General features: G+C 40.6%; 1 protein-coding gene across 1 annotated transcript; it reads left to right on the forward strand.

The window, feature by feature from the left end:
- The first annotated feature begins 594 nt into the window (after positions 1–594).
- Positions 595–18,097, forward strand: patl1 (PAT1 homolog 1, processing body mRNA decay factor). The gene is made up of 20 exons (XM_054604217.1): positions 595–705; positions 2,802–2,907; positions 3,903–4,130; positions 4,330–4,581; positions 5,243–5,331; positions 5,705–5,785; positions 7,031–7,231; positions 7,372–7,473; positions 8,090–8,176; positions 8,837–9,057; positions 9,298–9,442; positions 13,128–13,245; positions 13,351–13,448; positions 14,243–14,302; positions 14,857–15,002; positions 15,245–15,404; positions 15,766–15,891; positions 16,302–16,393; positions 16,571–16,720; positions 16,889–18,097. Exons 1-20 carry the CDS (start codon positions 691–693, stop codon positions 16,908–16,910), a joined length of 2,499 nt encoding a protein of 832 aa, XP_054460192.1. The 5' UTR covers positions 595–690; the 3' UTR covers positions 16,911–18,097.
- Positions 18,098–25,856: the final 7,759 nt, after the last annotated feature.

The following is a 25,856-nucleotide window of genomic DNA, read 5'->3' on the forward strand; positions in this document are numbered from 1 at the left end:
AGCTGGTTAGAGAGAATACGCGAAAAATAGGAGAATTGTTGTGTGTGTGTCACTAGGACAAAGTTAAAGAACATATTGCACGTATCGTTAGGGGCCTTTTTAGGACGGCGAAAGGTAGGAGAATTCTACTGGTGTAAGTAATTTGATTAACTAAACTAAACTGCACGTAATAAGATGACACAAAAAAAAATTCAGACAGAAAAAATGCATTTGTAAACAAACAACAAGAGAAAAATCACAAACACACACGTTGTTACATGGTTTAAAGATAACCTAAGTTCTCCACAAATGGAAATGGAGGTTACGTGGAGGACATTCAAATGTCCAAGCGGGGGCTTATAAATGATTAGACTATAGTTGCATGAAATTTTTTTTTAAAGCTTTATGCTATCTACAACAACTGAGGATGGTAATGGATGTTCTAATAAATAATGACATAATGTTGTCTAGTTGCGTTTTCCGGTCCCAATGATGTCTATGTCACTGGATGTAATAGGATGCTACTCTTTCAGATTTCCACCAGTGGAAAGAAGCATTCTCATGACGTCAACAGTCAGCAGCAGCGCAGTATCAAATGCGTGCTCGTCCACGTCGTTCCGCGACGTGAACAAGTGGACGACGTCCCTCCTGCGTCATACGCGCGCCGCTTCGCTCCCGATACACTTCTTTTCCCGAAAGCCCCAAAGATAGATGTTCCGATTTCAGGTGAATATTGTACCCCAAGACAAATATGCACTTTTCCTGAATATCATTGTACATATCTAACAAAGAAACTGGTCGTATTTACAGACTGCGTGTGACGTAGAGAGTGCGTGTTGTCTTTTGTTTATGCGACTGCCAAAATGCAATGCGGTCGGCGGCCTGTGAAGCAGCCCGCTCGCCTGGTGACATGAGCCAGGAGGACGGTGAGCGCTCCCCTGCGACGAGACAAGGACGAGCTTACCTTTGTGGAAGGAGATGTGTGAGGACTACAAGCTGTGTGCACACAGTGTCGTGTTGTAGTTCTCGGGCAGCAATGCCAGTTTTCCAACGACGTGGGTCCTGCGGGATGTTACATCAGCATTAGCATTTAGGCTAACGAGTTGTCTCGCTAACGTGCCCACAGGGTGTCAGAAGGTCCTGGAAGAGACGTGCTTTTATTTATATATATATATATATATATATATATATATATATATATATATACACACACACACACACACAGTGTTCACATAGCACTTACTAGCTTAGTGTGACTTGTCAATCTGAATTCTCTCATCACTCAGTTTGCCCTTAACTTGACTCAATACATGGAGCACGTCTTGATCTCTGTAGTCCATCAGTTTAACTCTACTTGACGTATTATCACGGTAGCTAAGCCAATAGGGTTAGAAATGACATTAACTTGACTTATTTTCTTTGGCTCCTGGCCACCAGCTGGGACTCAAGTCATCATACTTATTACTTGTGTCTATGTGGCATTAGCAGCAGCGTATTAATGGTTATTTCTGCTATTGAACCCAACATGTTCATACACTTTTATAGTGTAATGTTGCCCTGGGAGCCCGTTTTCATTTAAAGAGGCCATCTGAGAAACATGTTCTATTAGCTATTATACATTATTAATCACCTGCTATGTGATAATGTAGTAATTCATCAGTTTATTCATAAACTCACCCTCGACGTGACTTGCATTATAATCTAAAGATTAACTCAAGTGACAAGTTACTAAACCATTAAGCCTTTGGTGCAAGTGATGACCCATGCACTATCATTAATGATTGTCAGACATGGAAAACAACATTCAGAAAATCTCCTGTCATTTGGTCGCCATGGTGTTTTACATTTCAGGGCCCTTGTGTTGTGCATGCGAAAATGTCTTACTTTTATTTTTCACATTTTGATAGACACCGATCAAGTTGTTTATCAAGATAAATTTAGGTTTGACCAAACCTGGGCATAAGTAGATTTAAAGGCTAAATCTTATACCAGAGCCCTATGTTGCAATTGAAGAATGTATGTTAATGCCTCTCAGTTGGCGATAACAATTGACTGATAACATTTTAGCATTAAGTAAACTGACAAAGCATATCTTTTTTTGTTTAATAAACTTTTGTACTTCAACTGTTGCAGTTACAAAACTCTAATATTTCTAGTGTTCCTGTTAAAGAAAAAACTTTAAATGTCCTTCACTGTGATTTATTTCACAAATGACAAATGACTGCAGAAATGGAACTACACTAGGGTTGAGCCAGTGTTAAGAGTGGTTTAATAAAAGCAAAACACTGCCGACCGGTATACCGATTATACCACTAGGTGATGCAAGCAGCTGCTGCAGAAAGGAAAATAATAAGACTGAGAGAGCTCATGAATGCAAGTAGGTCTACCTGTTTGTCCGACCGTACTACAGGATGAAATTTCTGTTTAGGCACAAAAACTACTTGGTTAGGTTTAGGAAAGCATCGTGGTTTTGGTTAAGAGAAGTGTGTTAATCCAGGAAATTAATTCAGGGATTGTGTCATGTAGTAAAGTGTTAGTTTTGTGAGCCTGCGAGAATGCAGATGGTGGCTTCAAATCAAAATGTTTGCTATTATGAAACACCCAAATGTCTTTGCAAGTCAAATTGGTTTAAACTCGAACACCAAACTGGGCTGGAAAAAATGGAAGTCAACCTGTCTCTAAATTTTCTCCTTATATCTTTTCTTTTACCTCATCACTTCCTTTTCCCCATTCCTTGACCACATCGTCATGTCCTCCCTCCTCCCACCTTCTTCTTACTCTGTTCCTTGTCCCTTCATCGGTCTTCCCTGCTGTCTTTGCAGTCCCTTGATGAAGACTGTACGTTGGAGGAAGAAGACACGGGACTGGTAGAAGAGGAAGATGAAATCGATCAGTTCAATGACGACACCTTTGGAGCTGGGGCCATCGGTGAGTCCTGCATTCGATTTGAAATGTGTTTGTGTTAAATCAAGATACTTTAGGGTGTACACAATTATTGCTCCTCTGCTCATTCATAATTACTCAATTTCAGTAGAGTTTAGTTTCAAGGAGGTGGTCCAACAAAAGTCACACTAACTCATATTTAAAATATATGTAAATTCATTGTAAACAGATTCTTTGTTCAATCTTAAATCAACATCAATAGACCAGATTGCTGTGTAGTTATACAACATGAAGGGTACGGTATGTTTTTTGTTTTTTTTTATGCAGTTTTTTTTTCTCAACGTTGACCCTTCACCCACAAGCATACCTCACATCTGAACAAGACTGTTCACATTCTATCTTTTGAGGGTTGGCCTAGGGAATTTTAGAAAATGCTGTGAATTTATAACAATAAAAAGTGCGTACACTTCATACAGGGATGCAAACTTGTCACCTTTCCGCAAAATACATTTTTAATCCAAAATGCATCACCTACATGATTCATGAAGATCAAATGAGTATTCGAAATTGAGTGGTGGGCTCTATAGCAAAGTTCCGTCTGGAAACCTTTAGCTGTAGTCTACGCCGTTAGCAATATGTGCTGAGGTTTTGCACAACAAACCAATCAGTGACACTATGGCAAGCCCAAATGAGACACGGGAGCTCGCAGATCCGCCTTCAGTGTTTTACCACGATAAAGACAGTATTGCAAAATCCATGTCGTGTTCCAACATTATCGCGATGATGAAACCGGTATACTGCCCACCCCAAGTAGAAGGCTGTTGCCATGGTGTGATACTTGTTGGTCAACTACATGAATGCACTAAACGACCACTGTGATTGTTCAATAGTTTTTTCAAAGTTATAGGCAAAAAATAATAATAATAATAATAATGTGTGTGTATATATAAATTCTCTAGAACCATACTTAAGATTGCAGGGTAGATGAATCATCGACATAGAGCAAACAACCAACCTGTTCGGCTCTTCTCTTCTTCCAGATGACGACTGGCAGGAGGAACACAAACGCCTGGCTGGGCTCGATAAGAGGGACGGGCCAGGAGCGGAGCTGGGGTTGGAAGTAGGGGGAATGGGAGGAGAATCAGATCTAGGCAGAGGTGAGGACTCGTCCTCCACCCATCTCCTTTCCTCAGCGGGCCATCTCCCCCTTCCATCTATCCTCCCTTCACTGAAATTTGCCTCATCTTCCTCTGGACTGGCTCCACCAGGTCAGTGATGTAATTAGTACTTTATATCATTTTTAAGACTTAAAAATTGGGCTTGTATAAATTGTATAACTGAACAGAATTGCTGGTCACAGATTTTTCCCTGACTGATTGCTTAATATATGATATGTAGAGCAGTAATACCTGGGGGGAAAAAAACATACACCTGGTTAGAAAATCCAAAGTAAAACTGTCGTTTCAGATATGGAGGATCGAGGACGGGGAGGGGACTTGGCTGAGTCCCTGGCCAGACTCATCCTGGAGGCTGACCCCGCCATCGCCGGGGTGGGAGCAGCTGAGAGGCCTAGTCCTTCGCGTTCCAGCCTGTCCACTTTGCAGGGCTTGGACCGACCCAGAGTCCTGCCCCAGCCCCCCTCCATCCCTCATGCCACTCAACCACACCAGCATTCCCATCACCCCCAGCACCAGCTGCCTCCTGGGCCCTCCGCCTCAAGTGAGAATGAATGCAATATTTTTTTCTATTGGTGACTTCAATTACCAATCAGAGCCAATTTAAAGGTGCGATGTGTAAGATCTGGCCTGATCATTTAACATTACCAACAGAACGTGAAGAGGTTTCAGCGTGGGCGTTTTGTAAAGACGTCCAGTAGAGGTGAAATGCTGCCACCCATCTGTTTGGAGCATCTTATGTGGCTGTCCAATCATTGCTGACTGTAAATGTAGTCCATTGAAGAAATAATGTCGCCAGTGGTTGCTATATTGACCAAGACAGCTGTGGCAGCTGTGCATACATGTACCAGTATGCATTGCATGCAAGCAGCAAGTTCGCTACATCACACAACCTCGCTCTCAGCTTTTTTAGTCTGCTAAATAAACAAAATACACTCACAAAATGTAAATAAAAGACATGTTCTTACACCTGAACATGCATCTTCTGAATTCAAGTTCCTCAACTTCTACCTCTAGATTTGTCTGCATGATTGCCCACATAGTGTGATTGAGACTGTGTAATGTGTTGAATATAAATGTTTATAGTGTCTTGGAATTGTTCTGTGTGTAGCTGCTTAGGGAGATTAATGTTAATTTGTGAATGGTCCTTGTTTAATTAAGACTTGTAATATTAAAATCAGCTGTGTCCTGCTGTACTATGCCAGGCCTTCCTCCTGGCCCTCCTTCTTCGTCCCTGCTCAGCTACCAACAGCAGCAGCACTTGATGCGCAGAGGGACTGCGCCTATGGCCCAGGTTAGTTTTTAACTGACTATCCATCTGTACTATTCCGTATACCAGTCTTTGTAATGCAATCAGCTCATATTTATTCTATGTCGGATTATATGGTGAGACATGTGGAAGAAGAAGCTTGCTACAATGCTAGGTCTTTTTTATTTCTGAGTGGTGAATTTATTATAAAGCTTTATGATGTTGAAATTTGCCTAGGATATTAATTAAGGATGGATTCATGGTTTATGTTTCCACAATTTACTAATCAGCAGCTCCTTCTTTGGGATTTGAGTTCAAGCTGTGAACTATATTTTGTGTAAATGGCTCTTTGCAGATACATTTATTGAAACTTTGCGTAAAATCTGTTTTAATATGTAATTTCTCTAATTATTTCTAGATGAACTCTCACAGTATCTGGGAAAGCAGTATGGGTTTTGGGCCAGTCAGTCTCACCCCTGGACTTGTTACACACATGGAGGTGAGGGATACTCACTCTTCTGCTTCTACAAAACACCAAGCATGCATGTCTAGTAACTAATAACTAAAAACATAGATTCAAATGAACCTAATAGAACATTTGGCCTTCTATTTTGCTTTAACACATCACTAACGCAACATATTTTAAAGATGCTATTTGCCTCTGTGTTGCTAAATCATTGCATAATGGCCACCATCTAAACCCATCTACATGTAATGGAATGATTATATGATGGCAGACCTTCCAACCCGTACAAACTTTGTGTAGCAGGTACGCGTTTTTGTCATCAAGGAATGCTGGTACATGCTGTTACTTTAAGGTTAGAGTTAATCGAGAGACATGGGATGATAGTTTTTTGTTTTTTTTCTGTGGGTCATCAGCATTCATATCTATACAACCAATGGGTTTATAATTAAATGATTTACTAGAGCACAGTGGTGGATGAAGTGTACTGATCTTTTAGTCAAGTAAATAGTAATACCAGTGTAAAAATACTTATCGCATTAAAATCTGAATATACTTGAGGTACCTAAAGTAAAAGTACTTCTACTGGATTAAAATCATTGATTTATTGATGTGTTCATCACTTTCAGTTGGGAAAGGTGAAACAACTACTTTATAAACTTGATAATTATGTATTTCTTAATAATATATCATAGTTTATAAGTTAATTTATATTTTGTATAAAAAACACAGAAAAGTAAAGTACTAGCCTAAATGCACCTAGTTAGATTCCACCACTACTAGGGCACACAATGTTTACAAGAGCCTAAAGTTCTTCATAGATCCAGCTTCTTAATTTTACTCTCAAAGTGCACCAGATAGGTGCATTTAATTTTAAAATCTGCAAAAATATTCTAGGGTCTGAATTTCCACCCACCACTGTCTAACAAAATCTTGTGGGAAGCACTTAGGTATGTTATTCATGTACAGTCATTTAATGTGCAAGATGCAATGATTAAATTTGACTCTGATTAGGTCGCCAAAATACTCAGGAAATGTGTCCATTGTTGGCAGGTCTGCGATGGGGATGTACAAAATAACCGTACAAACAAACGCACATAAGAAATGAAAACTCCTTTTCTGAAGATGGTGTCAATTACATGGTGTACCGTAAATACACAAAAAATATTTCTCAAACTTTTATACAGTAGGCTCAGCGTGGAAAGGGCTTAACCAAGCTGTTGATTTGGGATCAGTCATTTGTAATTTCCTAATATTTTATCACCATTTTGTCCTTCTCAGGATAGTCCTCTGATGTCTATAATCAAGGAGGTGGGCCTTCCGAAACGACCTCCTCAGGGTAGGATTGATGAAGGACGGGATTTGTCAGAGAGGGTACCACCTCCACGCTCGTCTTCCCCTGTGATTGGCTCCCCTCCGGTGAGGGCAGTGCCTATTGGAACCCCGCCCAAACAGCCAATGAGCCATGCTCTAAATCATCAGGTGATTAACCTATGACTGTTCTTCTCATTCTACATTGTTTCCTTACTAATATTTAATTTTTCCTCCATCATTTCCCCTTTTTGTTTGTGTGTGTGTGTGTGTGTGTGTGTGTGCGTGTGCGTGTGCGTGTGTGTGTGTAGATCCACCATCCCACGGCGGTTCATGTGAGAGCCCCGGTCCAGCACAGATTCCCTCCTCCTTTCCCTGAGCGTGTGTCACCCAACACCCTCTTAAATATAGCTGTGAGTTCTTCTCCATTTCCCCCCTCGGTTTATCAGCTTTGTATGCACATTAATTGAATTGAAATGGCACACATCTCAAGAAATTGCTGTGATTTCTCCCATGAACAGCTTTAACATTGGGTCTGCAAACTAAGGATGGTAATTAAGATTTTTTCTGACCAATAGCAGACTCTCGTTAACCGGTCATTTGCTGTTAATGTTAGGTTGGGAATTAAGATTTTCAAAAATGAGATATTAGTTCCTTTTCTAATGGTATGGTTATGTGTCAAATGAGATCTTTCCAACCGTTTTTACAGCCCAGTTTTAAAGGATTAAACAAATAAGGCATAACATGTTTATAAGTGAGCTTCAGGAATGCTGGTAGGTGGTTTCTAACCTTTGGACTCAGACAGGCGAGTACCTGTTTCCAGCCTTTGTGCTAAGCTAAGTTAGCCGGTTGCCGATTGCAGCTTCATATTTGGGGTGCAGACATGAAAGTGGTATCGATCTTCTCAGTTAACTCTTGGCAAGAAAGCAAGTAAGCGTTTCTTTAACAAAGGAGTAGACAAGAGAGACAAACCAACTTCCATTTTCAATATTTAGGGATATGACGTTTTTATGTGCTGTTTTTGTTCAGAACTCTCCGCTGTGTCGTGGTCCGTTCCCCCCCGGTGTTGGTCCGGTCCTGTCCCAGATTCAACGAGCCCAGCTGCTCAACTCTCAGGTTTGTACCATTTACACAAAGTCTTTTTTGATTGTTCCATATAACTCCCATTTTCTTTTCTAAGATAAGTGTCACAATTTTGCCATTGGTAATACCTTGGCATACAATCTTTCCTAAGAAATGGGGATGATAAGGAAATACAGAAAACTTAATAGGATAAGAAAAGTTGAATTAGAGGCAATGCGCAAAACAGTAACGGCACATAAGACCAAGAGGATGAAGGAGTAGGATGTTGATTTTTTTATAACAATGCTAGTCAAATGACCATGTTGTCATTCTGGGAAATGTGATTGTTTGCTATCCTGGTTGTACTTGGATAAGAAGATTGACATTAGTTTTACTTCAGTTTTTCAGAAGTATTGTTAGTGTGGTATTTCTTCAGCCCAGCTTTGCCTTAGAAACAGGAGAAGACACTTAATATCCATCAAAATGGTAAAAGCAAATCCTAAGTACAAATGGTGTCTAATTAGATAGCAAGTAGGCTTGGGTTTGATGAGATTTAAGAAAATATTATATTAATCTGGCGACCCCACGATGGGGGCAGAAACTGCTTCTCAGATTATTGTTGACACAGCAGCTCCTAAATGTCAATAGTTCCCTTCTAAATTACATAAATAATTCTCTCACACTGAGTAAATGCCTGTCTGTCTCTCTCTCCAGGTGGCTGGTTTTCCTCGCGGTGGACCAGGTCCTCCTTTGTTACCGGGCTGTGGTGGGGGTTTCAGGCCATTCTTTGGGGGCCCCCCTCCTCCACTAGGTCACAGAATGGGCCCGCCCCCTCACGGCCACCTCAACCACACGCCACCTATCCGGCACAACACCACCCACCTCCACCCCCAGCACCGGCGCATGCTCACCCAGCGCATGCAGAACCAGGGAGGGTAAGCAAGTGTGTATGTTTGTGTGCACACAGTACATGTGAACAATGATAGAACTGCGAGGTTTCACAGCACTGTAGCCCTGGATCACTAACCAACAAGCAACATTATTATAAACGCATCCTTGAGCAGGTTACAGGTTAAGATCACACTCGGAACATAAAATGGCAGCTGTTGCTTTTCAGTCACATTCCAAAGGCCACTTGGTAGATCATGTAATTTTGTCTCCCTGCCTCCATTTAGGGACCGTTGCAGGACTATAGGGGACCGGCGCAGCAGGGACCCCTACAGTAACCTTATGACTCAGAAAGAGAAGGAATGGGTAACCAAGATCCAGATGATGCAGCTACAAAGTACTGACCCTTATCTGGATGACTACTACTATCAGGTTGGTTTCTAGATGCTGTAGTTACCCTGTTAGTTGCATTTATGTAGGTAACTCACAATATGTGGCCCTTTTTTAATTATATATACACACTGCATTTCCAAAGTTGGGAGTCATCTGTCATATTGATGTTTTTTTTTTTCTTCAGTTATGACAATTGTAACAGGAACAAAACCAGTATAATTCAGGCACAAAATGTGTTCCCACAGTGTTGCATGCCAGGAGAAAATGTTGGTGTAAACATGTTTTCCACCAAATACCATTTGTTTTTTTAAACTAGTTTCTTTACTTTTTTCGATACAAGCACAATGGACCTTCGGTCATTATTGAACCACAATGGTGCTTGCATTTGAGCTCTTACTATTTTGGTTGGCCGTTTTTCTTTTGGCCCTCTGCGGTCTACTGAGTATTTAGATTGAATAGGTTTAAACTATGATTTGTCAGTTCATAGTGTATTCAGCAGATATTTAGTGATCCAATTCTAATAGCGCTAACCCTCTATTTCTATTGTGAAACAGTTTTAAGAATAGCTTTGCTTGAGCAGTGCACCTGTGAATGTTGTTAACATGTAGTGTTTCAGTATTTCATACTCATTCAGGCCCTGTCTACACCACCCCATTTTCATTTTAAACTGGGGTTTTAAAACAAAAATGATCTCCGTCCACACATGCGTTTCAGCATCGTTTTCGAAATGATTTGCGTCCAGACTTGCTCCCCTGAAAACGAATATCACATGACTATTCACGTACACTGAACATGTGGGTGCCGGTGTAAACAGGAAGTGCATTGGTTGCTTGGTTACAGATGATACGATTACACTACTCTTTAATAAAAATTAAAAAAACGGTCGTGCTTGATACTTAAGAACTTCCTCTAAAAATCTTCCTCCATAAACTCAAACAGACACATTTCGTGGAAGTTTTTAGAAGTTTTAATTTTCAAGCTTAGTTACAACACTGCAGGTCTAACTCTATCTCTCCCACACAGACATCAAATTTACTTTAAAATGAACAGTTATTAAACGAAGTTTACTAGATTATGGGTGCATACATTTGGTCAACACAAGTCTCTCACTCGTTTCCACGCTTTCGTTCGTTGGTTATTTGTGAAGTTCACAATAGTTGTGGAGAAGAAAATAAGCATTAATTAGAAAAGGAACGTCCTCCGTTTTGTGTTTATCGCTCTCCTCAAAGCCTCAAACCGTGACCGCAGAAGTCTTTTCCGTAGAGCTGATAATGCCACTGGACACGCCGCTCGCTAATTGCTCCAATAACAGCCTCTTCCTCCGCATGTTGGCAGTAGTAAAATTATTAACTGAACAACAACTGCTAGCAAAGAAAATAAGGTCAGCAACGCCTGTAATCTGATATCCATGATGAATTAACCTGGTAGTCGATTGGTGATCAAGGCTGTTGTTGTTGTTGTTCTCTTCCGGAAAAGGGTCATGTGGTAAGGGCGTGACGAATCAGGAAAGGACCCGTCGTAACTCCTAAGAGCCAATGAAATAGCGAACGCGGGTGCCTAAGTCATCGTTTTCAAACTCATTTGTTTTCCGCCATCCACACTGTCAGGGAAACGCGGCATTTTCAAACTTATCCGTCCTCGGGAGCTTTTTAGAACGCCTCCGTTTTCGGTCCCCTTAAACTCTGGTATAGTGTGGACGCTCGGTGCAAACGAAGCAAAAGATACCCGTTTTCAAACGAAAACGTGGTAGTGTAGACATGCCCTTAGGTGCTTGACAACAGAACCAGAAAATATGTAAATGAGAAAAACTTTATGGTGAATGGAGGCGTGACAAGCTTTTTTATTTTATGTTAAGTCCTCTACAAAAACAATTTTGAAACACTGTGGTTGCAAATTGTTTCACGCGAAAATGGTATTAAACGCTAGACGTAACGCTCAGTTGTGAGGATTTATTTTTCTGTTTTATTTTCATGGTACATTTTGGAATTACAATTTTCAATTTGTACTCTAAATTATTAATTTATTATCACTTGGAGTTTAATCAATAATGAAAATAATCACATCTTGCAGAGACATACAGTGGGTACGGAAAGTATTCAGACCCCTTTACATTTTTCACTCTTTGTTTCATTGCAGCCATTTGCTAAAATCGAAAAAGTTCATTTTTTTTCGCATTAATGTACACAAATTTTTGCAAATTTATTAAAAAAGAAAAACTGAAATATCACATGGTCATAAGTATTCAGACCCTTTGCTGTGACACTCATATTTAACTCACACGCTGTCCATTTCTTCCGATCCTCCTTGAGATGGTTCTACTCCTTCATTGGAGTCCAGCTGTGTTTAATTAAACTGATTGGACTTGATTAGGAAAGGCACACACCTGTCTATATAAGACCTTACAGCTCACAGTGCATGTCAGAACAAATGAGAATCATGAGGTCGAAGGAACTGCCCAAGGAGCTCAGAGACAGAATTGTGGCAAGGCACAGATCTGGCCAAGGTTACAAAAGAATTTCTGCAGCACTCAAGGTTCCTAAGAGCACAGTGGCCTCCATAATCCTTAAATGGAAGAAGTATGGGATGACCAGAACTCTTCCTAGACCTGGCCGTCCAGCCAAACTGAGCAATCGTGGGAGAAGAGCCTTGGTGAGAGAGGTAAAGAAGAACCCAAAGATCACTGTGGCTGAGCTCCAGAGATGCAGTAGGGAGATGGGAGAAAGTTCCACAAAGTCAACTATCACTGCAGCCCTCCACCAGTCGGGGCTTTATGGCAGAGTGGCCCGACGGAAGCCTCTCCTCAGTGCAAGACATATGAAAGCCTGCATAGAGTTTGCCAAAAAACACATGGAGGACTCCCAAACTATGAGAAATAAGATTCTCTGGTCTGATGAGACCAAGATTGAACTTTTGGCGTTAATTCTAAGCGGTATGTGTGGAGAAAACCAGGCACTGCTCATCACCTGCCCAATACAATCCCAACAGTGAAACATGGTGGTGGCAGCATCATGCTATGGGAGTGTTTTTCAGCTGCAGGGACAGGACGACTGGTTGCAATTGAAGGAAAGATGAAGTACAGAGATATCCTGGAAGAAAACCTCCTCCAGAGTGCTCAGGACCTCAGACTGGGCCGAAGGTTCACCTTCCAACAAGACAATGACCCGAAGCACACAGCTAAAATAACAAAGGAGTGGCTTCGGAACAAGTCTGTGACCATTCTTGACTGGCCCAGCCAGAGCCCTGACCTAAACCCAATTGAGCATCTCTGGAGAGACCTGAAAATGGCTGTCCACCAACGTTCACCATCCAACCTGACAGAACTGGAGAGGATCTGCAAGGAAGAATGGCAGAGGATCCCCAAATCCAGGTGTGAGAAACTTGTTGCATCATTCCCAAGAAGACTCATGGCTGTACTAGCTCAAAAGGGTGCTTCTACTCAATACTGAGCAAAGGGTCTGAATACTTATGACCATGTGATATTTCAGTTTTTCTTTTTTAATAAATTTGCAAACATTTCTACATTTCTGTTTTTTTCTGTCAAGATGGGTTGCTGAGTGTACATTAATGCGAAAAAAATGAACTTTTTCGATTTTAGCAAATGGCTGCAATGAAACAAAGAGTGAAAAATTTAAAGGGGTCTGAATACTTTCCGTACCCACTGTATTTACTTGGGTCATGTCAAAGTTGGTTGAGGATCACTGACACTTGTGATTTACACATGTAGAACTACTATGAAAAGATGGAGAAACGTCAGGAAAGAGAGAGGGACAGCAGCAAGAAGGAACACACCACCAAACTGATCACACCACAGGTCGCCAAGGTTGAACACACTTACAGACCAGGTAAATGACAACAGAACACACCAGAGTATTATCTGCACTCGATAGTACATGATCCCACGCATGACACTGAAGACCTCTAATGAATGCTTATATGTTTGTCAACAGTTCAGTTTGCAGGCTCTCTGGGTAAGCTAACTGTCTCCAGCGTCAACAACCCTCGCAAGATGATTGATGCTGTGGTGACAACACGTACGGATGACGAGGTCTGTTTGCATGTTTTATTGTTTCTTTTGTGCACTCGATGTTTTCTTTCTTTAAGCCGTTAATTCAACAGCATAAGACACAGTAGAGGTATAGTTTTGTAAATTTAGTGTTTACAGCTGCTAAAGCTGCTTCACAGTAATCGCCAAAAAACATTCAGGCGGTAAGGCTGCTGCAGATAGTGCTGATTTTACATCAACAGCAATGCAACTTTGTGTAGGTGTAGATGGGGGGGGAAAAATGCATAAGAGTTTGAAGGGTTGTGTAGACCCCTGCTGCACAAACCACTCATGATCTAATGGACAAAAAAGCCAGTGAGCTGCCCCGTGATTGGTTCTTGGTAGGGATATTAAGGGTTTCCAACTAGGGCTGCTTGCCATTATTTAAAAGAAGTGCTGACAGTTTGAAAATCGCACTCAAGTGTCTAATGCCATAACGTTCCTACTTTGCTCTGCTCTTTATTGAATATTTCTTTTTTTTCATTCTGTATTGGTTAATCAGTGCTACTTCAAGTACTTTTTTGTGGTCAGTTCTGAACAGGAATGCATGATCGGAAATTGGGCCAATACCTACTCAAATAGCTGGATTGGTCCTCAACAATTGGGCCAATCCATTCAATACTGTGTTTATATACTATAAACATTGTATGCTGGAATTTTAATCCTGGTTTAAGTTATGAGCAATTTGTTGCTTGACGATTCCTTACAAAGTCGCTGGTGTACGATTTATTATTTTAATAATAAATGACAATACAAATTCATTTTGAAGTCTTATTGGTCTGTCTGTCTACTTCCAGGAGAAAAGAGAGAAGCAGGTTTGGAACAAGAGGCGACAGATCCTCTACACTGTGGAGAAGGTAGGATGAGGATGGCTGTTCAAGTTAACTCATATTCAAACTGCAGGAAACGCTCCTGGGGCCTCATTACAGAAATAGTTTCAATTTTATGATTGATTAATCTCCCTGGCAGTCGAAATATACCCATTAATTTATGGTCCAGGAAATTGAAAGCGTCATCATGTGGGTTGAGTAGCCTTTAAATCATTATATTACTATGCTCATGTTGTTCCCAATCTTTATTGTCATTGCCATACAAACCTAACAGTAACTGCAAAGGCAGTTATTTTGAATTTAGGACAGGGTTTATGCCATTCTACCAGAGGATTCCTAATTCAGGATATCTTCAAGTTAGTACAGTTCTGTAATAGCTTAATACCCATCTTGAGATAAAATTAGATTTTTCCCTAAATTCTGTTGGGAAACATGTTTCTGCAATACAAAAATCCTACATTGTCATCCTAAACTGAGATAAGACGGGATTTAAACTTACGAATTCTCTGTAATGAGCCCCTTGATCCTAAATACGTCTGTGTGACACTTTTCTGTGTGTTTCATCTACCTCTGTCCCCCAGATGTACAGTTTGCTGTTGGAGGTTCAAGACTTTGAGAAACGTTTTGTACAGGCGCCAGAGGAGGACAGGGAGGCTCTTCTGGAGCAGCAAAAAACCAACACGATGCAGCTGTGCAACTCTCTGCGGGAGAAGGAGTGGGACGACAGGTTAGAGAGAGGGATAGAAAAAATGGATAAATGAGAATACCTTAACTACATGGGCCACCCTTATTTTCACACACCTCAGTACATCTTGCAACTGTGTTCAAAACCGCATGTAGGACAGCAGTGTATTGTTTTGACAGGTGCTATATAAACAAAGTTATAATTATTAATATTACGAGATAATTAAAACAGCTAAGATATGCCCCTCTACACACACTAATTATTTTTCTCTTCTTCTTGATAAGAGTGAGTGATGAGAAGTGTGTGATGATCATGTCAGTGAGGAAGGGCAAGAGGCTCATCTCCAGGCTCCTCCCCCTCCTTCCCTCACCCCAGGCCGCCGCCGTTGTCATGGCGATTTCCCGCAACATTCCTGCCATTGCCAAGAAGGACAAGCAGGACCAGGTAACTGGTTCAACATGAACGTGAATGGGAATAAATAAATAGTTAGGGTCCTGATGTGCTGGTGGCAGCTTGGATGGTAGCCCCTGCCATCTGTGTGTGAATGGGTGAATGATGACATGCAGTGTTAAAGCACTTTGAGTGGTCGGAAGACTAGAAAAGCGCTATACAAGTACAGTCAATTTACGTTTATTATACCTTCAGTGTGTGATTACTTATACACACTGAAGGTGTGTATAAATACTTGTTTTGATCTTTTTCTACTTATGTCTCTTGTTGGTATGTGTGCACCATCCATTCTGCTGCTGTAATCCTGCAAATTTTCCTGCTGTGGGACTAATAAAGGATAATCTTATTTTATCAGGTGCTGTGCTGGTTAATGGAGCCGGTTTCTGCAGTGATCCAGTCAATGTCAAGCTCCGCCCTTACAGACTTGCTCCAGGAGCTTCAGGGCAGTGAGGGCCAACTAGTTACAGTACTGCACAACAAGGTACACGCACGCACATTCACACACACACACACACACACACACACACACACACACACACACACACACACACACACACACACACACACATTCGCACTGCAGAATGATCTAAAACACAAAGTGACTCATTAACTTTGAAGCAAAGATTAGAAAGTGGTGAATAAATATGTTAAAACCAATTATTGATTTTTTTTTAAAGGCAAATTTTACTTCATTAACTTCAACTATTTTGTGTAGATCTATTACATAAAATCCATGTACAAATCTATTTTGATTCCAGGTTGTGATATAACAAAATAGGAAAGACTCCACGATGAGGTGATTACTGTAGATGATCAAGAGAAATGGGAGGAACTGGAGCGAACACCAACAAAGCACCTGACACACACACACCTTTGTTTGTTTCTGTCTAGTTCGGTGTGACACTGCTGTATCTGATCCTGAGCGAAGGAGAGAGGATGCAGAGCTCTGATCCCAACTGTCAACTCATGGACGACAATCGATGGTAAGCTGTTTGTGTGTCAGTAATGTTGTCATACTGACTCATCCCAAAATGGTTCCCTTCCCTGAGACAAAAATCTGCCATCAGTTATTTGTCGCTGCCTTGCGTCTTCTCCTCTTCACACTTGCACTCTGGTTGCTTCTTTTTTTCACTTCTGCTGACCACCATCTTTCCGTCCAGGACTGAGTTGGTGTTTTCCGTGACGAGGGAGTTGCTCAGCGTCCCCAGCTCATCCCTCTCTCCTCCCCTCTTCACGCCTACCAACCTGCTCTCCCTCTTCTCACGCTACGTTGATCGGCAGAGGCTGGAGCTATTACAGGACAAGTTACAGTGAGTTGCATCAACACACACAAAAATATTGTTATTTAGTTACTGGTCACATACAGATCACACTGGAGCAAACCGCTACTTGAATGAACATGTTATTTCACTGTTGCAGTAACACAATGGGCCTTAGTATTAAAATAAAAACTAATTGTTTGTTCTTTGCCATCACAGGATCACTTCTTTGTCCAGGTAGAAGTTACAAAAGACATCAACACAAACCCTTCCCCACCGGATGCAGAACTTTCTTTTTGTGCGTCTTGTTTGTGTGCGAGTGTGTGCGCATGTGCTCTTGAGGTGAATCCACCGTGGATTGAATTTTAATACCGCAGAATATCTTGTCACTTGTTTTCTTTGTCTTTAGTCTCTGGAGTGTGTTTGTCCGTGTGAGTGAGTGAATGAGTGACAGTCCATGAGAGACAGACATTGTGACGACTATAATGAAATCTGCAATTTTAAATATCTTGTTTACAATAATGCCTGTGATGAATCTTCAAATTAAAAAGTATTTCTATTTCTAGTGTTTCAGTCCAATCTTATGGTGCTGGGACCAAACATTGTGTGAAACAACATGAAGTACTTCTCTTACAACATTGTCACACTAACAATGGCCAGTTTTGGCAAAAAAAAAAAAAAAAAAAAAGGAACAAGCAGAATTCTAGGCAAACAACAAATGTAGTGGAAAACGATGTGGTTTACATAACTCTGTCTAGAGTTCATGTTTTTTCAAGTTTCATGTTTAAAAGTGTTTGGAGACCCTTTAACTGTAATAGCCATCAAAAGATTAAATGGCTGGCATTACTACTTTAATAAACAAAAGTGTTCCAAAAAGTCAGCATACCCAAATGTTTTCTAATAAGAGGCATCAGTTGAAAATACATGTTTACAAATTTATACTTTTTCAAAATTGATTGTATCGTAAAGGGACTAAGAAGGATTCATAATCAAATGGAAATACAAAGGTGAAAGTCTTCATGACTTGTCAAATTATGCAGCAATGCTTATGACAGAGTATTTGATCCTTCAGACTTTGTATTATTTAATAAATCAGAACTTTTTAAGACTTAAGTTAGCCATATAATTCTCTGTACCATAGCCAGTTGGCACATAAGAAATAAAATATTACAGTACAAGTTCATGAAAGTCATAGTGATTACTAATTTATTTTGTCTGTTTATGAAGAGTTTATTTTTTTAATTCATGAAGGATAGGCCATCGCAACACTGGGGTGATATTAAGCCACACATCTAAATTGTACCACATTCAGAGGGTCAAAAACAGAAATTCTACATGACTGACATTATCACACAGGCTTTGTAATTTTCGCAATATAAAAACAACCAAGCTGGACAGAATCATGACCATCTGTTCCAGTAAGTACAGGTGAATAAATAAAATGTGTTTTGAATGCTTCCAGAGAATGTGTTATTTGAGGATGAGGGGAGATTGAGAGGAGGCAAGGAACAGGGAAGTGGAGGATTTAATTCAGTAGCCTACACTTGAAATATAAATCCTCACCTAAGCTGATCTGTTTAACTGTAAAATGAGAAGGTGTCTTTTGGACACACTCACATCATGACCTTCCAGTGAGGATTTGAGTGTGTCCAAAATTAGAAATAAACCAACTGAATGCAAAAGTCTATTACTGTTGCAATTAAATCATTTCTGAAATATAAGCTATACAGTACCAGAGGCAGAGTCTGATGACTCAGGGGAAGACTCGTCCATATGCCTGGCAGAGGTCGTTGAGGTAGTTAAAAAGCTCTTCAGCTGCAAGGCGCCAGGAGTGGATGAGATTCGACCGGAGATGCTAAAGGCTCTGGACATTGTTGGGCTGTCTTGGTTGACACTGACGTGTTGCGTGGAAGTCGGGTACAGTGCCTGTGGAGTGGCAGACCGGGGTGATGGTTCCCATTTTCAAAAAAGGGGGACCGGAGAGTGTGCTCCAATTATAGGGGTATCACACTGCTCAGCCTCCCCGGGAAAGTTTACTCCAGGGTGCTGGAAAGGAGGCTCCGGCCGATTGTCGAACTCAGGGACTAACTCTTTACCCTTGGGTCTGTTCAGTTTGTCATCTCTACATGGGGGAGGATTCAGGAGGAGCAATGCGGATTCCGTCCTGGACGTGGAACAGCGGACCAACTCTTTACCCTTGCAGGTCTGTTGGAGTTTGCTCATCCAGTCTACATGTGTTTTGTGGACTTGGAGAAGGCCTTCGACCGTGTCCCTCGGGGAGTCCTGTGGGGGGTACTGCGGGAATATGGGGTACCTGGTTCGTTACTACGAGCCATTCGGTCCTTGTATGACCAAAGTGAGAGCTGTGTCCGGATACTCGGCACAAAGTCGAGCTTGTTCCCAGTGCGTGTTGGCCTCCGCCAGGGCTGCCCATTGTCACCAATCCTGTTTGTGATTTTCATGGACAGGATTTCAAGGCGCAGCCGGGGAGGAGAGTTTCCGGTTTGGGGACCTCAGAATCACATCCCTGCTTTTTGCAGATGATGTGGTTCTGTTGGCTTCTTCAGAACGTGACCTTCAGCACGCACTGGGGCGGTTCACAGCCGAGTGTGAAGCGGTCGGGATGAGAGTCAGTACCTCCAAGTCTGAGGCCATGGTTCTCTTCCGGAAAACGGTGGATTGAACCCTCTATTCGTTTCATAAACTACTTATGGAAGAAAGGGTTTTAATTCCATATCAAAGTTAGACGAAAAAGCATACTCTTTTTCTATGGAGGGGATTTTGACATAAAATTACTCAAAAAGTACACAGTAAAAGAACTCCATAATATCTGTGCAAGTATCCTAAGAAGTACCAAGTCCAAGAATATTAGATTCATAAAATACTTTTGGAAGAAGGTTTTTTAATACCATATCAAAGTTGGAGGAAAAGGCTGAATCTTGGTCACTGGAAGAGACTTTGACCTTGGATTACTCAAAAAGTACACAGTAAAAGTACTTCATAGTATTTTTGCAATCAGTCCATAAGGTACTCTGCCAAAAAATATTAAACTCAGAAACTACTTATGGAAGAAAGGGTTTTTATTTAACGTGGGAATTTGACCTTGGATAATTCGAAAAGTACACAGTAAAAGAACCAAGAAATACCAAGTCCAATAATAATAGAATCATAAACTTCATAAACTTATGGAAGAAAGGGTTTTAGTACCAAATCAAAGTTGGAGGAAAAGTTTGAATCTTGTTCCCCTGAAGAGACTTTGACCTTGGATTACTCAAAAAGTACAAAGTAAAAGTAGTTCATAGTATTTGTGCAGGTAGTCTAAGAGGTACTAAGTATAAATATTAGTTTCATAAACTACTAGGGGAGGATTTAGTTTTTTATCCTACATCAGAGTTAAACCCAAATACAGGAGATCCTTTACTTTGAAATCCAGACCGGATGTATTTCTTGAAGGGATTTGCGGTAGCTTTAGAGTGGACGAATATTCCATTGCATTAAAAATTGAATCAATCGCAAACGCCGAACACAGCAGCGGCTAGTTTGACCAAGCAAACCTGAGAGGCAGCTGGCAGTCTCTCACTGCCTGTCTTCAGGATGAGGACCATCCTAGCTTCATGTCCCGTCTGCTGCCCCTTGATGGCCTGAAAAGACTCAGCACAAAGAGTTATTTTACTTTTGCAGGGAAAGGAGGACTTAAACAGTTCATGAGTCTGCTCTTAAACAGTGTTAATGTTGAAGAACATCTGATGCAATCTGGCAAGATATTCAAGTAGGGAGGACAATAAGAACTAAAAGCTGCTTCTCCAACATCAGATATAACACTTGGAACAACAAAGCAGGACTTAAACCATGCAAGAACGAGGCCAGAGACGGCAAATAGATTATAAAGTCGGTCCAGGAACATACAATGATCAATGGTTTCAAAAGCACTACTGTGATACAACAATATGAGCTCTGAGGTGGAATCTGAATTCATATCAAGCAGAAGATCAGTCACCACTTTAATAAGTGCAGTTTCAATAGAATGGCAGATGCTGAAAGAATGCTGAAAAGATTAAAAAAAAGATTAAATAGTTTGATTGGAAAAGAATAGAAGGTTAGAGATTCTGCAGGAAGGTGTGGTTTCTCATAAAGAGGTTTAACCACATGAGAGGCAGCAGTCCAGTGGGTGTCAAAGAATCACCCCAAAATTTCAATCTTTCTTGAGCTTCAGAAGAAAACTATGATTATGGTGAGCACACACACATTACAGTCATTTAGCAGACGCTTTTATCCAAAGCGACTTACAATCAGTAGTATATTACATATCATTCACACACTGATGACAGGCTACCATGCAAGGTGCCACCATCAGACTCTAACTAACATTCATGCAACATCCAGTCCACACCGATGGCAAGCCTTCGGGAGCAACTTGGGGTTAAGTGTCTTGCCCAAGGACACATCGACTGCCGAAGCTGGGTATCGAACCACCGACCCTCTGATTGGAGAACTACCTTGCTCTCCACTGCGACACACACGCACGCACACACGCACACACACACACACGCTTTCCTGGATAAGACTTACATGAAATTTCCACCTCAATATAACTTAAGTTGCCATTAAGTTGTGACTCCCCACTAAGCTGGGCCTTCCACAAAAGCTTTGTAAGTAAGTTTGAAAAATAAACTTGCTTTTTTTTCATACCCAATTTTTCTGTTTGAGCATGTTTGTGGGAAATATAGAGGAAGATCTTTAGTATCAAGCACAACCTTTTATTATTGGTGTGAATACTGGAAGCATACTCAGGGATAAATAGTACAATAATTCTCTGGTTTATTTTCTGTAACATAGCAACCAAATTCGTTTTTAAGGCGTCTAGTATGGAGGAAAATCATTACTAAAACTGTGACGTTTTTTGTTTTAAAAGGCCGTTATAAAACAAAAACGTATAAGTGTGGATGTAGCCTAAGACCTCACCTGTGCAGACAACCTCAACAGCAGAGGAGGAAAACCACAGCTCTATAGTACCACAGTCCAGCAGTGCAGATTCGGATCCATCACAGTCAGAGAAAAATCGCCCCACAGGTGTATTGTTGAGAAGATCAATCTTATTGGTTGAAACGGCAGAGCCACAGCCGAGCTGTCTGCACACCACAGAGGCATGCTTCAGGTCCCAGACTGTGGACTCTGCGCTCAACAGTGTCCAATGGTCCTCCCCAACAGGCACCACCAGTTTGCCAGCGCAGGGTTCACTGTCGTCATCCCTGAGCACTCCATCGTCCAACATGATACCCATAGACTCTAGTCAGGGACAAGCAGGAAAAGCCCAGGTACGTTTAACCAGTAGGAAGTCATATCTAACAATTTTTCATTGTTTTATTGCTGTAATTTATAATATATACTGCTATGTACACTATATCTATGATCTATCTTACATCTTACATAATTCCATTATCCTACCTTCAACAATGAGAGAGAGGGTATGGCTCAGAGGAGAAGTTGTGATTGAAAACAAAGTTGTGATAAACACAGCTGTAGTTCCCTTGGGTGGCCTCATCTGCAGCACTAAACATGAAGCGGGCAGAGTGATTGACAGCTGGTTGGGTGTGGCTGTGGGTTTGGTTGAAGCCAGTTAAGATGAGGCTGAAGTGACCTCCGGGGAATTGTGGCTCCACGTAGCAGTTTAAGGTGAAACTGTGGCCCTTGGAGAGCAGCACATCCTGCTGCTGGTTGTCAGAGGGCCCTCTCATCATGGAGAAAACAGACATCTTCGGCCGAAGCAAGATGTCTGCAGGCAAGGACAAATACTTGAGATGTTGCATAAAAATGTATGATGCAAATGTAACTTTATAAATGTAACTTTTATCCCTCTGTGCTTCGTCTGGATTTTAATTAATTCAATTGAGATTATGAAGTAGTGTCTGTCTTCGTGTCGTTTTACTTGACAAGGAAGTTGCCTTAGAAATTCCAAAGTTTAATTAAGCATTTTTGCTAACCAGGGATTCTGGCATAAGAATATTATATGAGGGCCGATCATAGCACCTTTTGAGCTGCTAACAAACACAGAATGATAACAGTATTCATGATTAAATTGGTGTAGGACTAACAAGTCACTCTCTCGCCTCCAACTAGTTCAGAACACAGCAGCTAGGCTTCACATGGTTTTAACAGATGACATCACATCACCCCAATCCTGGCTTCTCTTCATTGGCTCCCTGTTTGTTTTAGAATTGATTTTAAGATTTTACTGATCACTTTTAAAGCACGTCTGGGTCTGGCCCCAACATATATATTAGAAATGTTGACCCCGTATGAGCCAGCTCGCAGCCTTAGATCCTCAGGTGGGGGGAAAACTAAAGGTGACTTTGCTTTTGCCATAAGGGCCCCTCGGCTTTGGAACGACCTTGCAGGATCAGTAATCTCTTTTAAATTACTTCTTAAAACAAATTTTTACAGAATGGCTTTTATGTGATGTCGTCACTTTAATGTTTCGTTTTATTATTGGTTTTACTATCTTATTTTCATATACTATTTTATCTTTATCTATTTCATTTTATTAATTTTATTCATTCTCACTTGTTATTTCATTTTATTACTTAGTTTAGTTTTATCCTATCGATTGTTTTTATTGTTTCATCTATTGTACTGTTTTATCTTTATCAGGGTGTAAGTCTTACCTTAATTTGTCTAAGCTTTCTTTTGTTTAATTGTCTTGCTTTTGCTGCCTTGTCTGTCGAAGCACTTTGTAAACTCTGTTTTTAAAAGGTGCTATATAAATAAAGTTATTATTATTATTATTCCTCTAACAAAGAAGAAGTTAGTGTCGTAAGCAATACTCCCCACTGTTGGTCGAATCAGTTCAATCTTATGGTGGCTAATGTTAGCCAACTTTAAAAACATATTGCCGTATAACAGACATTACTGAGACAGTTTGCAGACTATGACTCTTCTCTACCAAGCGTTTAACATTATGTCATTGCACTCACGGCCACAGTGACTGTTGCTCTTTAGCAAAAGTTGCACGGGCTCACTTAAATTATGCTGAAATCTGATCACTAAAGGAATGATGAAATTAATAATTCAGTTAAGTAAAAATTGATTGAATGATGAAAATCCCCAACCATGATAAGTTATAAAAGTAAAAATTGTCCACTCTGTGCACTTTTGCCTGTATGTTGTATACAGTAGTCTAGGGTTACTTTTTACCTGGGCCTACCGTTTGGGGCCACGACTGAGAGCTAAGTTAACAATACTGAGTCTGGCTGCAGTGGGCTCCGACTGCCTCTGTATTTCAACACACACAAAATTTGTGACCTGTTGAGGAATATAGCTGCTGTATTTTGACAGTACTGTACGGGATGGAGAGCAGAAGGAGAGGTGGTGCTGAGAGACTTCATGTCGAAAAGAAAAACATCCTGTAGCAGGATGCTGTTGATACCTTAAAATAATACATTATAATAATAATAATAATAATAATAATAATAATAGTAATAATACATTTTGGGCAGGTGGGCAGTGCAATTGCAAATGTTGAATTAGTTCAAATAAATAAATGGATGCATACCAGTTGTTACATCTTAAAAAAGCTAAGGGCTTTCTCCATTTTTAGCCATCACACTGTATCAAGTAAATGTTCAAATAAGTTTAAATGGCTATGACAAAAAGCTAATTCAATTCGACAGGATTTTTGCAGGGGACTGAGCCATAGAACATGAAGTTATATAATTTATTGTTGTGGTTGTTGTCAGAAAATATTTTTTTTGGATTCTGCCCATTGATGATGACATATTTTCTTTAATTTACAGACCAAAGAGTCTAGATTTGTTTATTAAGAGTACATTTTTTTCAGAAGCCAGAATATTTTAGATGATTTCGCAATGAACTGTCATGTGTATTTGTTAGCTGTGTCAAATTAGGGTTTTAAATTCCACCTCAGCAGCATTTTGCTGCTTGAGGTGGGCCACTCTGCATTGGGCTGAAAGGGTGACCCTCTCCGCCCATTACATTTAAAAGCACTGCTTTCTCCGCTACACTGTTAATATTTTGGAGTCAGTCCAAAACAGAAAGCCCTTTTGTAGTTTAAATGATTTGAAAACCTTGTAACTAGCTTTGCTACCATGTGAACAGCTATATGCCAGTAAACCATTCTTCTCACAATAAAAGCATTAATACGCCATAAGATTATAATTTCATCAAATGTCAGTCTGTGTCAGGTTGCCACAGAGCTCAAATCATCATTAGCTAAATGTCAAAATAACACAGCTGCTATTCTCACCTGAGCAGACCGTGGAGTAGGAGGGCCACTTCTTCACTGTCCCACAGTCCATCAGTGCATGTTCGGAGCCGTCACAATCAGAATAAAAGCGCCACGCAGGCAGAGGTGCAGTATTTTCGACTTTACCGGTTGAAACAGTTGAGCCGCAGCTGAGCTGTCTGCAAGCCACAGCTGCCTCTTTGAGACTCCATGAGTGCAGGTGGCTCACTGGTCTCCACTCTTTGTGATGCTCCACCTCCAGTCTACCAACGCAGCGGCTGTCTCCATCCACCAGCCTCACGTATTCTATCTCTGCAATTAAATCATCAGCCATAAGCAATGTGCAATCCGTCAACACCCACGAGAAGTCAAAAATACAGGATGTGAGTGCCGGCCTTGTTAGCTATCTGTTGTTCAAACAAGCTCTCACAGAATCCCAGATCCTTAGTTAGTTTGGTCCCAGTACTGACATATTTTAGCCATCACACTGTATCAAGTAAATATGTTTGATTCAAATAAGTTTAAATGGCTATGGCAAAAAGCTTATTTAATATAGTTAGGATATATGCGAGGGACTGAGCCATATAACATGGAGCTATATAATTTATTATTGTGGCTGTTTTCAGAAAATGATGTTTTTGGAATTTGTCTAGTGATGATGACCAATAAATGTGTATTTGTCAGGATTTGATTTACCTTACAGCCCGAAGAGTCTAGATTTATTAAGTAGGATTTAATTTTTCAGAAGCAAGAATATCTTAGTTGATTTTTCAATGAACGGTCATGTTATTGTTTTATTGTCAAATTACGGTATTAAATGCCACTTCAGAAGCCTTTTCCTGCTTGAGGTGGACCACTCTACATTGGGCTCAATGTGAGACCCACTTTGCCCATTTTTTACCAACTGGACTATTATAACTATATAAATGTAATCAGTGTTACGATTAA

This window comes from Anoplopoma fimbria, chromosome 9 (assembly GCF_027596085.1).
Source record: "Anoplopoma fimbria isolate UVic2021 breed Golden Eagle Sablefish chromosome 9, Afim_UVic_2022, whole genome shotgun sequence".
NCBI classification, from domain to species: Eukaryota; Metazoa; Chordata; class Actinopteri; order Perciformes; family Anoplopomatidae; genus Anoplopoma; species Anoplopoma fimbria.

What these genes read in the sequence shown, in the direction of transcription:
- patl1 (XM_054604217.1), top strand. An exon ending in TGAACACACTTACAGACCAG is followed by an intron (nt 13,246 to 13,350) that starts GTAAATGACAAC and finishes GTTTGTCAACAG; the next exon opens with TTCAGTTTGCAGGCTCTCTG. An exon ending in CTATTACAGGACAAGTTACA is followed by an intron (nt 16,721 to 16,888) that starts GTGAGTTGCATC and finishes TTGCCATCACAG; the next exon opens with GATCACTTCTTTGTCCAGGT.